Here is a 17,202-nt window from a genome sequence, read left to right as displayed (position 1 = left end):
TATGAAACTAGAAGTCAACAACAGAAGGACATTTAAAAACTATACAAATACATGGAAATTAAACAACATGCACCTGAACAACCAATGAGTCAATGAAAAAATTAAAGAGAAATTGAAAAATTTATACAGACAAATGAAAATGGAAACACAACATACCAAAACCTATGGAATATAACAAAATCAGTACTCAGAGAGAAGTTTACAGCAATAAATGCCTACATAAAGAAAGAAGAAAGATCTTAAATAAACAACCTAAGTGTGCACCTCAAGGAAGTAGAAAAATAAGAACAAACTAAACCTATTATTGCCAGAAAGAAAGAAATAATAAGTATCAGAGTAGAAATAAATGAAATAAAGGCTTAAAAACAATACAAAAGACCAATATAATGAGGAGGGTTTTTTAAAAGATAAACAAAATTGACAAAACTTAGACTAAGAAATAAAAAGAAGACACAAATGAATAAAATCAGAGATGAAAAATGAGACATTATGACAGATAACACATAAATACCAAAAATCATGAGACTATTATGAACAACTATATGCCAACAAATTGGAAAATCTAGAATAAATGGATAAATTGTTGGGCAAATACATGAAGGTTGAAACATGAAGAAATAGAAAACATAAACAGACCAATAATGAGTAAAAAGATTGAATCAGTAACAAAAAGTACACCATTAAAGAAAAGTCTAGTACCTGATGGCTTCACTGCTGAATTCTACAATACATTTAAAGAAATAATACCAACACTACTCAAACAATTCCAAAAAATTGAAGAGAATCAGATACTTCCAAACTCATTTTATAATTCCAGCATCACCCTGATACTAAAACCAAACAAGGACATAACAACAACAACAAAAACTATAGGCCAATATCCCTGATAAACCAAGATGCAAAAGTCCTCAACAAAATGCTAGCAAGCCAAATTTAACAGGACATTAAAAATTTCATTCAACTGGGATTAAACTTGAATTGATCAAGTGGGATTCACCCCTTGGATGCAAAGGTGGTTCAACATATGCAAATCAATAAACATGATACATCACATTAACAGAATGAAGGACCAAAACAATATGATCATTTCAATAGATGCAGAAAAAGCATTTGACAAAATTCAACATCTCTTCATGATAAAACCTCTAACAAATTAGGCATAGAAGAAATGTACCTCAACACCAAAAAAAAAAAAAAAAAAAAAGAAAAGAAAAGAAAAGAAAAGAAGGTCATATATAATAAAACCACAGCTGATATTACACTGAATGAGGAAAAGTTGAAATCTTTTCATCTACAATTTGGAACACTCCAATTTTGCTACTTCTATTCAAAATAGTACTGGAAGTCCTGGCCACAGCAATTAAGGAAGAGGGGGGGGAAAGGCATTCAAATTGAGAAGGAGAAAGCCAAATTGTCCCTATTTGCAGATGGCATGATGTTATATATAGAAAACCCTAAGGACTCCACTTAAAAACTGGTAGAACTAATAAACGTGTTTATTAAACTTGCAGGACACCTGAAGGTGTTTGTTATGGAGAAGAGAACCATCACAATAAATGAGAACTGTTTTCAAATATCTGAAGAACTGTTCTGGGGAGAAAAATCAGACCTCAATGGCAGAACTGGGGTGAGTGAAAGTTATGCAGAGATAGATTTGGCTTTGTGTGAGGGGGAACTCTGCTAACAGAGTTAACAAAGCTTGTCCAAGGGTGTTCTTTTAATAGACTTAATAAATATTTAATAAACTCCTTTGATATGTCAGGCCCTATTAGAAATATTGGTATCATAGCGTTGATCAATACAGACAAGAGGCTGTTCTCATGAAGCTCACACTCTGGATGAGGGGAGGCAGGTAAAAAGCTATAAAAACTAAGGTAAATATAATTTCAGATTGTGGAAAATACTGTGAAAAAATAAGCAGAGTTGTGTGATAGAGAATAATTGGCTTGATCACCATTTAAAGTGATCTTTCTGAGGTGGTGACATTGGAAATAGAAATAATAAGAAAAAGTCAAAGTCAAAGCCAAATGAAATAAGGTGAGAGTATTTCAGGCAAAGGGAAGAGTAAAGGCAAAGGTACTGAAGTGACCACAGCTTGATAACGTTCAAGAGACAATAAGACCATTGTGGCAGGAACATAAGTGAGTGGCAATGTGGTTAGAGGTGAAGTTGAAGAAGTAGGCAGGAGCCCAATCATGTAAGACTTGGATTTAGTGGAAATGGGATGCCATGGGAGCATTTTAAGCAAGAGAATGACATAATAGAATTTACATTTATAAATAACACTCTTACTATTTATTGTGTGAAAGGTAAACAGGGTGAGGAGGGAAGCAACAAGACCAGCTATGAAAGCTGTTACGGGAATGCGCAAGAGAGGTGCCATTGCTTAGTGACAGTGGCTACGGTGAAGATGCAGAGAAGGAAGCAGGGTGCGTTTCAGAGATAGAGCCAATAGGTACTTCGCATGTATTGGATGCAGAGGGTGAAGAAAATAGAAAAAATAAGGGTAACTCTAGGTCTTTGACTTGAACAACTAGGTAGATGGTGGTGCTGTTTCAATAGAATGTAAGCTCCATGAGGAAAGATATCTTTTTTGTTTTGTTTTGTTTCACTGATGTATTCCAAGTGCCCAGATCAGTAAGTAGCATAAATTAGGGATTCAGTCAGTACATAAAAATTTTACTGAATATCATATCTGGAGGAATTAAGAGATCTGTCTGAGCACATTAAGTTTGAATCCTATTAAATATCTATGGTTATATGCTGAATATAACCATACCACTACATTTCCAGAGCTCTGGGTAGACATCAAGGCTAGAGATACGCATTTGGGATTCATCAATGTATAGATAACATTAAATTCATTGGACAGGTTGAGATTACTTAGGGAGATGGTGTAGATTGTGAAGACAAGAAGAATCCAAGAACAACACTTGGAACATTGTAAAAGTTAGAGGACAAGTAAAGGAACAGGAGCCAGCAAAAGAGATGGGGAAAGTGTATTCATTAAAGAGTAGATATTCAGGAGTGTGTTGTATCACAAAAGCCAAGAGAAGAAACACTTTGAAGAAAGAGAGTGCTACTGAGAGAGTCAAGTACAACAAAGAGAGAAAAGTGGCCATTGTTGCTGACAGCAAGGAAGTCATTGAAAGACCTTGATAAGGGAGGTGGCTGTTAAACAATAGACAGCAGTTGCTCCACTTGAGCATGTTTTTTTTTTTCTTGAGCTTTTGAATAAGTTTTTAAAATAAATTGGTGTGATAGCTGTTAAAATTAAGAAGAGAAGATATAATAAGAAATAGTATAAAGCAAGGCCACAAGGCATATAGAAGAGGGAATCAAAGATTTGCACCTTTGTAATGTGTCAGTAATATGCACCATCCCAGACAGCCCTGGCTGTAGCTGGCTCATACTGGCTAGTAAGAGCCAATTACTGCTAAATTTGCAAGCCAGTTATTAATCACAGCCATTATTCAAGGTAAATTATATGAACTTGTAATTAAATAGACAGCATTAAAAAAGATAACTAATACTCAAAACCAATAACTTCCTAATTATTTTACTACATTTTAGTATTATCTATGTTTTTGAGATTAATAATGAAGATTAAACTTAAAAATGTGTCACCTCTGTAATCATTATAATGTGAATTTTTTTAACTGAGGAAATATTCTTCCAGCATTCAAAAACTACTATCTGATTCAACAAATAAGTTGCTCACATCACTCATGAATGACTGAAGTTTTGACATAAGTCTTTGTTTTGTTTTTATCTTACTCATTCAGCTAAAGGAAAATATCAAAAAACATTCATGTTGTAACTAATTCAGTCATCAATTGCAACTATCAGTTGATTACGGACCCAAGAGTTTGGCAAAAGTCAATGAAAGCATTCTGTGAGAACCAATTGGCTAAATGAAATTTGCAATATAAAGTACCATATATTGTTATTATTTGCAAATTGCTCACTACACATTTCTTTACAGTAGTTTATAATAAACTCATTTCCATACATATACATATATATATTTCAAAATTTCTTGGGGGAAACAAGTTATCAAACATTTGGAAGCACACCACTGCCTCCTACTAAACAACAGCATAGGCGCAAATTCAAATTCACGTTTTGGATATTAGAATCTGGCAGATGGAAATGGAACGACAACAGAATTCAAGATGAAAAGAGGAGAAAGTTGGTATACTGTTTGTGAAGTCTGAGAAAAAAGGGGGCAGTAGCTTGCAGTGGATTTGGGGTCAAGGAGAGTTTTTTATAGAAAGAAGTTATGAGAATATACTTAAATGCCAGTAGGAATAATCCAGTAGACCAGAGAAATGTTGATAATAATGGAGAAAGAGATTATTACAGGAACAAAATCCTTGAGGAGATAGGAGTAAAAGCATAAATGGAACCACTACACACCTATTAGATTGGCCAAAATCCAGAACTGACAATACCAAATGTTGGTGAGGATGTAGAGCAACAGGAACTCTAATTCACTGCTGATGGGAATGCAAAGTAGTACAGCCACTTTGAAAGATAGTTTAGCAGTTTCTTACAAAAACTAAGCATTTTCTTACTATATGATCCAGCTATCATACTCCTTGGTATTTACTCAGTAAAGATGAAAACTTATGTCCACACAAAAACCTGTACATGGATGTTTATAGCAGCTTTATTGATAATTGTCCAAACTTGGAAACAGCCAGATATCCTTCAGTGGGTGAATGAATAAATAAACTGTGGTGCACCCAGACAATAGAATATTCTTCAGCACCAAAAATAAATGAGCTATCAAGCTAAGAAAAGACATAGAGGAACCTGAAATGCATATTACCAAGTGAAAAAAGCCAATCTGAAAAGCATACATACTGTATAATTCCAACTATATAACATTCTGGAAAAGGCAAAACTATGGAGAAAGTAAAAAAAGCACTGGTTGCCAAGGGCTTTCGGGAGGGTGAAGGATGACTAGGCAGAACAAAGAGGAGTGAAAATACTTTGTAGGATACCACAATGATGGATACATGTCATTATATATATACATAGACATATACACATATATATATATATATATAATCTTCAAACCCATACAGTATCTAAGACCAAGAATGAATCCTAATGTAAACTACACACTTTGGGTGATAATGATGTGTCAGTGTAGGTTTACCAGTCATAACCAATGCACTACTCTGGTGGAGAATGTTGATAATGGGGGATGCTATGCATGTGTGGGAGCAGGCTCATGTCTCAATTTGGCTATGAACTTGAAACAGCTGTAAAGAAAACAAAGTCATATATCAAAAAATTCCCAACGCAGGGAATTTGAAGAGACAATTCATACACTGATTAGAAGGTGGAGAGTGAGAGTGGTATAATGAAATGGCAAGATCACCTTTAAGCTGTATTCTAAATCCTGAGTGGCTAAGATTTGGAGATGGGAAACATAAAAGCCATTTAGCTTCTGTAAATTGGACCCATTTTAATTATTACTATACTTAAAAAACACACTGAAGTTAGTGTTTCTGATTTTCAAGGTGCTTTTTTCATAAATGTTTAGTGACCATTTGTGGAAGCTCTGTATTTTGTGGAAAACAGCAAAATAACAAGCTAGCTTTTCCTTTGCTAATTTCCTCTCATTCTCTCTCTCTCTCTCTCTCTCTCTCCCTCTGTACACACCTTTGGGAATCAGTCACACATCTCTGCTGCTGTTGCTGTCCCTCATGGTAGACAAACATTTCTGGGGCAGAGGAAAGCCAATTGAGGGGAGCACCTCTGGCAAGAAAGTTTTTAAAATATCTTACTTGTTACCCCAATAATAGTTGTAATGGCCAGATCCTGGAAGAGAAACTGGTAATTTGAAAGGCTGTTTGTCTCCTGAAAATAAAAAGAAAAGTAGATTTTAAAAAAACTTCGGACTTCTGGATGAAGTTTGACATAGATTGCTTTTGTTTTCTCACTGCAACATAGGAGTTTTCCAGCAAATTACTAAGCAGACGCTATGGTTGGGGGTCTGTTTGAGTTGGTGAGTGATAGTGTTCGTGGAAGTCTCAAAGCCAAGCCTGGGAAACCCTCTCTAACCAGGAAGGCTGCCGTCATATGTTTTCAGGTCTTGGTCCTTTGTGCATTAGTATTACTTTGTTGAGGGGGACTTCTTCCTCTTCAAGAGTCATCTCTGTTCTCTTTTCTACTCGTTAACAGAAAGTTTGGGATTTGGTTTGGCACAGTGAAAGAATGCACCCCCAATAGTAACAAGTGACAAAGGTGTGGTAATTGTGCCTAAATTTTACTGATGGAAAATGAGAATAATTAAACCCACTATTTGCATTCTTGAGTGCTTTTAGATGAAATGTTAGAAAGTCCTAATAAAGTACCTTAATGCTCTTGAGGAAAAAACGTTCAGGTCTTCCTGATTTCAAAAAACTTGCTTCCTTGCTCCCCACCCCTTGGTAGTAAGGAGATGATGTTCTGTGTTTCAGTCTACTTTTAAATACAGTTTTGGGATTCCATAACAGGGTCAGCTTTTCATAAATAGCCTATCCTTCTCTAGTTCACTCACCAGTGAGTGTGAAAAGATATAGGTAATCTGAAAGCAATAGAGATAACACCTTTAACCCAGGAGAGAAAGGGCAATATAAAGAGATGAATCTTGATATCTTTAGCATAGATAAAATTTCCTCTCCTGGTATTAGTTAGTAGAATATGCTCACATGTTGAATTTGCAAACAATAGGCATATCTTTCCTCCTTTTATATCTTGTTAAATAATAAAAGCCATTACAAGATCTATGCATTTTTCATGGCATGATATGCCGATTTTCAAATCCCTGTATTCAGGGAACCAGTTGTATGCCGGCTTATACTAACACTTGACTGTCAAGTGCCAAATTTTCAGGAATGCTGTGAGCTGGTTTTTAAACACAGCCAATCTAAAAACAAATTATGCAAATGAGCCATTAAATAAATTATACTAAAGCAAAGTTCATAAATACTCAGAGCTCAGCACTTTCTAATTATTTTCCTACATGTTATTGTTATGTATGCTCTTGAGATTATTTACAACTCTTGCAACTATATGGTGCAAGTGCTATATGATGGTCTGCTACTATACATCTCTTCCCCACTCCATGTTCAACGAAATCAGACAGATAGCTTGAAACTGGCCACAGTAAGAGTATTTACACCACTGAAAATGGCAAACATTAAAGATCAGGACTCATTTTTCCAGGGAGGGTCAATTATGAAACACTACCAGCACCCCAATACAGAGAATCATCTCTTTAAGCAATAGTACACTATGGCAGTGCAACACTGGAATTGGGAAGATAGAAACCTGGTCTAAGCAGGCAAAAGCAACAGCAAGAGAGAAAGTGATATATTAAGTTCTGATCCTCAGCTATCACTAGATAAAAAGTTTGTATGTCAGAGAATTGACACCAACAAATTTTCCTGTGTACATTTTTCTATTTCTGATATACTTTAAAGATCCTTAAGGATATTTTTAGAGGGATTATTGCTCCAGTGTCCTATTCATACCCTTTCTTTAAGAGGCTTTGCAAATTGAGAGTGCACCACCACTTGTTTTAGTTCTCACTAACCAAGAGGCCAAGTCCCAAGTCATACCCAGTAGAGCAGCAGAACACCAACATACTGAATCATGCTGTATAGAGCCATGTACTTAAACATGCAAAATGAGGTAACGAGAGCTGCACGTCCTTCCCTGTGTAAGAAAAGAAATGAAAAAGGAATGAAATGAAAGTAATGAAAAGAATGAGATCAGTTATTCTATGCTGTTCAGCTGAGCTCAGGAAAAAAAAAAAATCAAAACTCTGATCATACGATTGTTTGTGTGAAAGACTGGACAGCCTTGAGCCAGTGAGATCTGGAAGCAAGTGTGCGAAATGGCTAGATTTTCAGCAAAGACCAGTCCAGGCCTAGGTCCATACACAGGCTTGATCTGGCAACAGAGCCCAGATTGACGGTTACCCTTGTCCTTTCTCTGGGCACTGTTTCAGCTCCTGAACTCAGAGCCAGGCCACGTGGGAGCTAGTCCCAGGTCTCATTCCTACTCACTAATGTGATTGGGAAGGTCATTTCCCTTGTCTCAGTTTCTTCATCTATGAACCAAGGGATTTAAATAAGATTGCGGGTTTGGGGGTTATTTCCATGAAGGTGCTTTAGGAGTTTGGCACATGTTTGATTCAAATTTCATTTTGGCAGTTGCTACTTTTTCTAAATCTGGACTAAAACAATGTGCACATCCAAATTAGTCATATATCAACTTTAAATAGACTGGAAATGATGAGCATGTTCATTAGTGTTATTGTTGATTGACTTTGAGTAAATAGTACATATTTAAAGCATAAAATGGATGAAACATGAAATGTCACTTTAATCTATTTCTATTGGGTAAAAATGGAGTTTAAATTATACTTTTCAATTTAAATTATACTTTTTTCACTTTTTTAAAAAGTTTAAACTAAGTTTAATGATTTCCTATGGTTCTAAACCTGACCTTTAAATCAGGTTCTTTTCTGTATCAGGGTTTTTACCACTGCCATTTGCTCTGCCCAGAAGGCAGTTTCTCCTCCTTCCTCAGCTCCTTAGAGAGCACACCACCCCATCTGAAGCAGCCAATTCTCCCTTTCCAGCTGTCTTACTACCTTTCACATCACCCTATTTATTTCCTTGACAGCACCCATCAAAATTAGTAAGTATTGTCTTTATTTATCTCCCTTAGTTTCTGGCATTAAGTGCCTGCTCAATAAATATTTGTCAAATGCATGCATAAAAAAATTGGGAGGAGCTAGCCTAATCATTGTTTTAATGTGGAAAGAATGTGATATTTGTCCATTAAACACATTTAAACAAAATCAATTCTAAAATAATCTCCAACCTTATATGGCTATGTGAGTTTGGGCACATTAGTTAAATTCTGTGAGCCTCAATTTCTTTATTTTTAAAAGAAATAATAACCATTCCTACATGTCCTAGCTGTCTTAAAGTATAAGATAATAGACATTTAAGCACTTTTCAAACTGCAAACACATGCTAGTTATAATAACCAAGAGCAGTCACAATGCTAACTACTTCTATCATTCAAATAAAATGCAGCAGAAACACATATTCTGGGGGGAAAAATAAAACACCAAGGCAAATTTTAGTGGGAGCACCAATGATCGATAAAGATTGGAATTGGGATAAAGATTGGGGATGGGAAGGGTACCCCATGGAGGCACAGAGAGACAAGGGGGAAGGAAAGCAAGTGGACTTCTCTGAATCCCCTAGCATAAAGCATCTCAGGAGATACATTTGAAAAATCAGAGGATGACTGATACTTTCAAGCAGTAACAAGTTCCAGATTTCAATCTTCTAAAAATACCCTAATCAGTAAATTCATTCATTGGAAATGCTGCTGCTCTCCCCAAGTTATTTTTAACTCCTGGTAAATCCATTTGGTAGTAGAATGTTTGACTGCATTTTCCCACAAAGCACCTCTCCACCCAGGGACACAAAGTGGCCCTGATCTTTCCTGGGCAGAGCAATGTAATCTACACCTAAAAGTTGAGAGAGAGACAGAGACAGGGAAGAAAAAAAAAAACAAAAACCAGTGCTTGGGGATGTGCCCACTTACTTGATAAGATGTGGTACGCACTCAATGTTTGGAGTTTTGGAAGTGAAAGGTGAAGCCACAGATGCCTCCTGCTCTGATAAAGAGATGCCCACGTGAGCCATTTTCAAAGCCTGAAAGCAAAGAGTCAGCTTACTTTCCATGTAGACTCACCTACATCTCTACTGAGACTTTATAAGAAAAGGCCAGTTAAGCTGGCCACAAAGTGGATCATGGGCCCAAACGCTAACTGGGAGATGACCAGACTTGACCCTGCCGGCCCACATAAGAACAAGATGGCATTAGGACACCTAGCCAGAGGAGTGGGAACTCCAAAACCAAATTCTACCCCATTTGGCCTATACTGACCATTCAGTCATTGTGTGGCTTTGGTCAAAAACCTCCCAAACCCTCAGCATCAGTTTATCCACCAAGAGGAATGTAAACGTTATGCATCCCAGGGCTCTAGACAAGTAGAACTGAGTGTGAGACTATGGCCACACACACCGGCAGCTACATACCCCACAGTCGTTGGCTCCATCGCCGCACATACCTACAAAGTAACTACAAGGGAACCATGTCAGTCGTGGAGGAGATCAAAGCTATCTTACCAGCTAATTTCCTAATTAAAAAAATGAAGTGACCATCATTACTTAGGGTTCAAACTCATCATTTATTTTAAGAGAATGTCCTTAAGAGTCTGGTTTCACTGAAAGTAAAGTGTGACTCAGCCGTGTATACAATAGATTTAGAAATACAGCACATCATTCCTGACTCCATGTGTTTCACATAGACACTGCACTTCACTACTTAGGGCAGCTTTCTCAGCTGTAAAACAGGTGTTCACAATTATATGATGTGGGCATGGCACAGTGTAGAGGGCACAGGATTTGAATCAGAAGGTCTAGATTTGGAGCTGGTCTTTTGACGACTATTTTTCCCCCAGCAAACTGTTGTGAGTATTAAATGAGGCACTGTGTGGGAACATGCCTTACAAAGTCTAAAATGATAAGTGATAGTTTTTGGTGCTGTTAATATTCACACGCGAGGAAATCTACCAAGTCAGTAGCTGCTCAACTCAAAAATGCAATGCCAAGCCCAGAAGTTGGAGAAAGAAAATACATCCCTGCTTCAGGATGGCTTTTTGAGACTGGGTGAATACCTCTCTCTTGAATGCTTGACAAAGATTATGAATAATCAGCTTTTTAAAGTATGAGCACTCTGACAGCATTCACAGAATATGTTGCACTTTTCTCCCACACTGCTATGTGTAGGTAACTAACTAGTATACTCTCTAGATTTTCAAATATGCTGAGAAGACAGGGCTTTCTGAATGGAGAAGCTTGCCCGATAACTGAATCAAATGAGTAGGAGGACAGAGTAGGAGTGAGTAGGAGCAGGAGTCAAGTGGATGTGGCCAAAAGTGGAGAAAGCCTCCAGTACTCCATGGGGTTCTGTTAACAGGAAATAAAGGTTGCCAGATGATGGGCACTTTATTTGGACTGCTCATTCTGCCTCGAAGAGAAGTATTTTTCTGATTTAGGACAGAAAGAATGCTTTGACATGAGAAAATTTAAATATTTTTACAGTTATATGAATCTCTTGTCATATGAATCTCCCTACATCATAACTGTGATGATAGCTTATAAAAATAAAGTCTAAATTCTCATTATACTCTCAAGAGCTAAGCTCAAACCACCTTTCCAGCCTTATTTCTCCCCGTACCCTTTCACATCCCTTATGTTCTAGTCCACTGGTTCTAAATATTGGACGCGAAATGAACTTATGTGAGGAGCATTGAAAAAAGTACCGATTTCTAAGCCCCATATGAACAATTGAATCAGAATCTCTGGATGGTGGGGTCCTGGTATTTTATCAAAGCTCCCCAGATGATTGTCATGTACAGCCAGGGTAAGAACCACTGCCCCAGCCCAACCGAGTGACTCCCTGTATCTCTCACTCTCCCCCTGTGATGCCCCCATGCAGTTCATGCCACCTGAATTGGCAAAGAACCTACTCCAGTTTCTGAAATTCTTCCACCAGACTGGATTTCTGCCCAGGAGACATTCTTGCAAAGATAGTCCCATTGATCAGTATCTGTAAGAAACCCCAAAAGGAAATTTTTTGTAATGTCAGCTAGTTATACATGAAATAATTTATAATACTCGGAACATTGACTGAGTAATGATACCCATAAATGAAAAAAGAAATTGTTTCTAACAGGCCTTCCTTTGGATTTTAAGACAGACATTGAGACTTTAGTCATCAGATAAGTGACCAGTAGAAACCAAAAATCAGTAAAGATGACTGCTTAATAAAAATATTTTATGAAAATGATGACCTACAGGATTTTAGCCCAGCTGCCATAGGGAATGTGGTTCTGAAAAATCCTGAGCTTAATGGAACCTTGAACTAGTGGAGTGTGAGAAATTGCAAAATAGTAAGAGATCAGAATCCCAGGAGAAGAAAAAGAAGCAACTGCTTCTCAGAAAATTATTCAGAACTGGCAGAAAAACATCCTGATGGCAAAATAGTGACTATTTATGGTCTTTGACTTAACCATACCATCCGGATTTGACCAATTATGAAGCTCAGCCGATATCCCAAACCGAATTTGAGCTATGGAACACTAATGGTTTGGGGGTATAAAAACCTGTGCCCGCTCTACTCACCTATGCTCCCTTCTACAGAGTCTTAAATTCTATATCAGTTCCATGTGTTCCCTGCTCTTCTTGGCAGTAACCTCAGTTTAGTGTTTCCTCAGTCTCAAAGTCTTTATGCTATTTTCTTAAGCAGTACCTAAGATGATGAACAATTGAACATAAATAGTTTCTCTTTGGGTTATATTGGACCCATCTTTCTCTACTTTGTTCACATTTGGCCCTCTGTATCTGTGGGTTCCACATCCATGGATTAAACCAACCATGGATCAAAAATATTTGAAGAACAAAAGGAATGGTTGTGTCTGTATTGAACATGTAAAGACTCTTTCTTCTTGTCATTGTTCCCTAAACTATACAGTATAACAACTATTTGCATAGAATTTACATTGTAATAGATATTATAAGTAATCTAGAGATGATTTAATGTATAGGGGAGGATATGCATATCCATATATGCAAATGCTATGCCATTTTATGTAAGGGGTTTGAGCATCCATAGATTTTGGTATTTATGGGGGGGGGGGGGTTCCCGGTACCAATCTTCCACAGATACTGAGGAATGACTGTGTGTGTATACATATGTACATATACATATATATGATATACTTGCCCCCACTATGTCTTTGCTCTTCATCAGAGCCTCTTCGGTACAGAGGTCCTCTGTCAAAAACCTAACGAAGTTCCTTTATTCTTGGCCTAGCTTCCTGTATAATTGCAGGATTTCCGCTATACTGTGAGATCCTTAATCATGGCAATATAGTGACAGCCACCCAAAATTAATCTTTATAATTTGAGAAATCACTGACACTTCAATCCTATAGATGGTGGAAAATTGACTAATTAAGTTTATTTATTTCAAATCTAGTAGGAAATGAGACAAAATATACATAGAACTAGGTATATATTACTTACTTAGAGGTTCAAAATAATTTAGGAGCATGTTCTGTAAGTGACATCAGCAGCATCTTCACAGGGAAATTGTTTGCCTCTTAGAACTTACCTTTGGCAGTAGGCTGCTGAAATGCTGACTTATAACGTGAAAGGATTTTCCACTTAGGGCAAAATGGTAACTTCTTTCTCTGCCATTATCAGAGACTTCTTCCCTGATGTTAATATAATTGTCCTGCAAAGAAAGACACAGTTCTTTTAGACTCTTCCACTTGATAGAGTGGTTAGGACCACAAGCATATCTGAGAGAAGGTAATGAAGACAGACCAGGATCTCTCTTTAAAAGTCACACTCCAGCTCTGATTCCTTAGAGAAGCACTTCCTTTTTGCAGGATCAATCTTTGCACATAATGGCCACTAGTGAATAGGAAAATAACACTTACTCATGTCCTGTTTTCATCCTGATTTGATCTTGGTGAGTCCCAGAGAAGAGCACATTTCACACATTTCAAGTGCAAAATACAAAAGCCCTGCAGCTTAACAAATCTCTCCCTGAGGTGAGAACTTACTATTTTTTTCTTACAGAATTAATATTGTTCTACAAGGACACAGCAGAGATAGAATACTGACAAGACTGGAGGTAAATGAATAAAACTTTTCTTTTTCCTGCCCTGAAGACATAGTCTGATTTTCTGATGCACACAGTGGTGTCTCTCTCAGGGACTAAATCCACTTTGAACCCAATGGGGTGGCTGACAAGCAAGGGGAAAATGAGAAATTAGATTCACAGCTCCACTTACTATATTCTTTCTCATACAGTGCCAAAAAAACCTTTAAGTTGAAAAGAATGGATTGTTTCCAGCACCCAGAAGAGCATTGTACTTTAAAGTTCAGTAGGAACAGTGTGGGAAACTGATAAAATTGAGTTCATTGAACTGCATGGTGTTAGACATTTGGAGAAGTGTGTTAAATCTAGGTCAAAGCTGCCCAGTCACCAATGCTGTGAGACAAGTTAAGTGATACGGTAAAAGGTCTGTTTTCAGGTGTACCTGATTCCCATGTATGATGTGTTTCTTCTCTTCTACTAGCTTCCAAGATATAGATGCTGATGAGGACCCAGTGGTTTCATTTGCCTCAATGAGAATGACTTTCTGGCTTTCAGAAACCATCCCAGATTTTCTGGCCACTGTTATTGCAGTCTGAAGATTGTCACCTAGAAGAAGAAAGAGTATCCCAAGATGAGGTTGAAGAGATGGAATCAACTCATGCAGAGCCTGGAAAACCAGGGTAAAGAGCTCAGTCCTTAATTTAGTTGTAAAAAGAAATAATCTCTAAGGTCTTTTTCAGCCCTGACCTTCTGTGATTCCATGACCCCTTTTCTCATTCTTGCTGCTTTTCATCAGGTTACTTCATGACCTATTAGTGTATTTTTGCCAGAAACTTGGCATACAAAATAAAAAAGCAAAATTCAAATCTATTTCTGTCATTTGTTAGCAGCTTTACAAGTGTTTAGGAAAAGCCTACTGGTTTAATATTGTATCTGGCTGTTCCCCTTCCAGTCAAGATGGAATAAGCCCACCACAATCTCTCTCTCCCACTGATTTCAATGGAAAACGCTGAACAAAAACCAAAAAGCAACTACCCAAGGACTTTGAAAACTAAACAAAAGAAGGCAAACTGTGGAAGGGGGTCACATTTGGAGAAGCAACCTAACAGGGGATGAGTTTCTCAGCTTTTTTCTCTCTTTCCTTTCATATGTTTGACCTAAGTGTGGGCCTCAGTCCTAGAGCAATTCAGGCAGCTAAAACTCCAAGAGAAACCCAGTCTTAAGGATTTCTTCCAAAGGAACCAGGAAAAGGGGTTTTTGTAGGCTGGAGTATATGAGGGGAAATCGGGGAAAGGAGAGAGCTAGACAAGTGTATGAATTATATACCTCCTGGGCTCAACCCAGAGCATGGGTGGAGCAGATGCAAAGAAAGATAAGCAAATCTTCAAGAATTGAACTATGATATAAATTGCCTCCCATTTGTAAGAGTAACCCCTGAGTGGGGCAGACCCAGATATCATAGCAAAAGACTTAATATCTGAGCTAATATTGGAACCAACACCTACAATAGGCAAGACAGAACTTTGGGTTGATTGTTCACTAAAACAAAAAGCTCAGTATTCTCCAGAAGATTTTAACAAAATCCAAAGTCTCACAGTATAATAATCAAAAATGTTAAGGATACTGAACATATGAAAAATCTAGAAAATCTGGCCAATTCTCAAGGGTGGGAGAACAACAGTTGCCAATCCCTAGGTGACCCAGATGTTGGAATTATCAGATAATGGTTTTAAAGCAGCTATTATAAGCCTACTTAATGTGGTAAATGTTAATTCTCTTGAAATAAATGGAAAGATAAATGAAAAATATAAACTGTAAAAAAGAATCAAATGGATACCTCAGAATTAAAAAATATAATACCTGAAATTAAAAAAAAAAATCACTGGATGTACCCAATAGCAGAAGAGATGACAGGAGAAAGGGTCAGTGAACTTGAAAGTAGATAAATATAAATTATACAACCTGAAGAACAAAGAGAACATCTTTTTAAAAATGAATAAACTCAAGGATATCAAAAGGACTCATTCATGTCATTAGAGTCCAAGAAGCAGAGGACAAAGAGATTGGAAGAGAAAAAAATATTTGAAAAAATAATCGCAAAAAATTTCCCAAATATGGTAAAAGACTTAAATTTCTAGAGTCTAGAAGCTCAGTGAACTCCATACAGTATGAACTCCGTGAGAATCTCATCCAAACACCTAATAATCAAATAGCTAAAAATCAAAGATAAAGAAAAAAAGTAATTAGATAAAAACATAGTACATATGAGGGAACAATGATTCAAATTATCACAGATTTCTCATCAAAAAATGTGGAGGCAAGACCACAGTGGAACAACATATTTAAAATGCTGAAAGAAAAGAACTGTCAACTCTGACTCCTCTAGCTAGTGAAAATATCCTTTAGGAATGAAAGAGAAATAAAGACGTTCTCAGATGAAGAAAAACTAAGATAATTTGTCACTAGAGCACATGCTCAAAAAGAAATGCTAAAGGAAGTTCTTTGGGTTGAAAGGAAATGATACCAGAGGTTAACCTGTAACTTAAGGAACAAAAACATAGCAAGAAAAATGATAAAGATCTGAGTAAATATAAAAGTCCAGTTTTCTTCACTTACATTATATAACTCTTGACTGTTGAAAGTAAAGACTATACCGTTGTCTGGGGAGGGGGGTTAATGTATGCCGTACTGATGACAGCAATAACATAAAGAAGAGAAGGCAAAAGACATTTCTGGTTGTAAGTCGTCTTGAAAGGGAAGGTACATTTATCATAATCCCTAAAGCAATCACTAAAAATTAAATAATAAGACATCTGGCTGGCCATCCCTAACATAGCGTCTCTCAGGTTTCTACCAAAATACTTAGGAGGAGCCTCAACAAAGCTGAGCTGGTGAGAAGGAGCTGCTCTACCTGAGGCTGGAAGACTCTAGGGAGCCCTAAGAGAGAAGAGGCTTCTCCCCATGCCTGAGCTGGGTACCAGCAGCCTGTCTGCTTTGCAGCACAGGCCCATTTTGCCATCTCCTGCCTGGGTGAGATCAGCTGTTGAGGACATATAGCCCAGGCCTGAGCGTCAGTCATCTGACAGAGAAACACAACAGTCTACCTAAGAAATCCCAGAAGCTGGACAGGAAAAGATCAGGCAGAACAATCAGAACCCATGACTGGTGAAATGGAAAAGCTGCTGGGGACAGACGGAACCTGCGTTAAAAATAATAAGAAATGCACCCAAGAAAACACAAATGCAGCACCAAAACACAAGCAAACAAAATTTTCCAGAGCCACTCTCACCTCAAAATATGATTTAAGAACTTAACAGTTCAATAGCAGATTTGAAGGAGATAATGAACATTGCTGGGAGCTGAGATTGCAGTTTGGAAAAACTGGGTGCAAATAAAAAACCTTTGAGTACAAAGCAAAATTATAAAAAGGTGACGATC

General features: G+C 37.3%; 1 protein-coding gene across 1 annotated transcript in view; it reads right to left on the bottom strand.

Moving 5' to 3' along the window:
- The window catches only part of ATP13A4 (ATPase 13A4), a 133,136-nt gene that overhangs the window by 16,936 nt on the left and 98,998 nt on the right, over positions 1-17,202 (bottom strand). Inside the window, exons 19-25 of the mRNA XM_069472772.1 lie at positions 14,207-14,370; positions 13,270-13,392; positions 11,624-11,703; positions 10,128-10,170; positions 9,631-9,740; positions 7,620-7,716; positions 5,802-5,874 (exon numbers count right to left, since the gene is read on the bottom strand). Of these exons, the coding sequence (XP_069328873.1) occupies positions 5,802-5,874; positions 7,620-7,716; positions 9,631-9,740; positions 10,128-10,170; positions 11,624-11,703; positions 13,270-13,392; positions 14,207-14,370 (690 nt within the window). The remainder of the gene's footprint in view (positions 1-5,801; positions 5,875-7,619; positions 7,717-9,630; positions 9,741-10,127; positions 10,171-11,623; positions 11,704-13,269; positions 13,393-14,206; positions 14,371-17,202) is intronic.

This window comes from Eulemur rufifrons, chromosome 7 (genome assembly GCF_041146395.1).
Source record: "Eulemur rufifrons isolate Redbay chromosome 7, OSU_ERuf_1, whole genome shotgun sequence".
NCBI classification, from domain to species: domain Eukaryota; kingdom Metazoa; phylum Chordata; class Mammalia; order Primates; family Lemuridae; genus Eulemur; species Eulemur rufifrons.
Note: the sequence above shows the minus strand (reverse complement) of the source record. Positions and strands in the feature narration are given on the sequence as shown.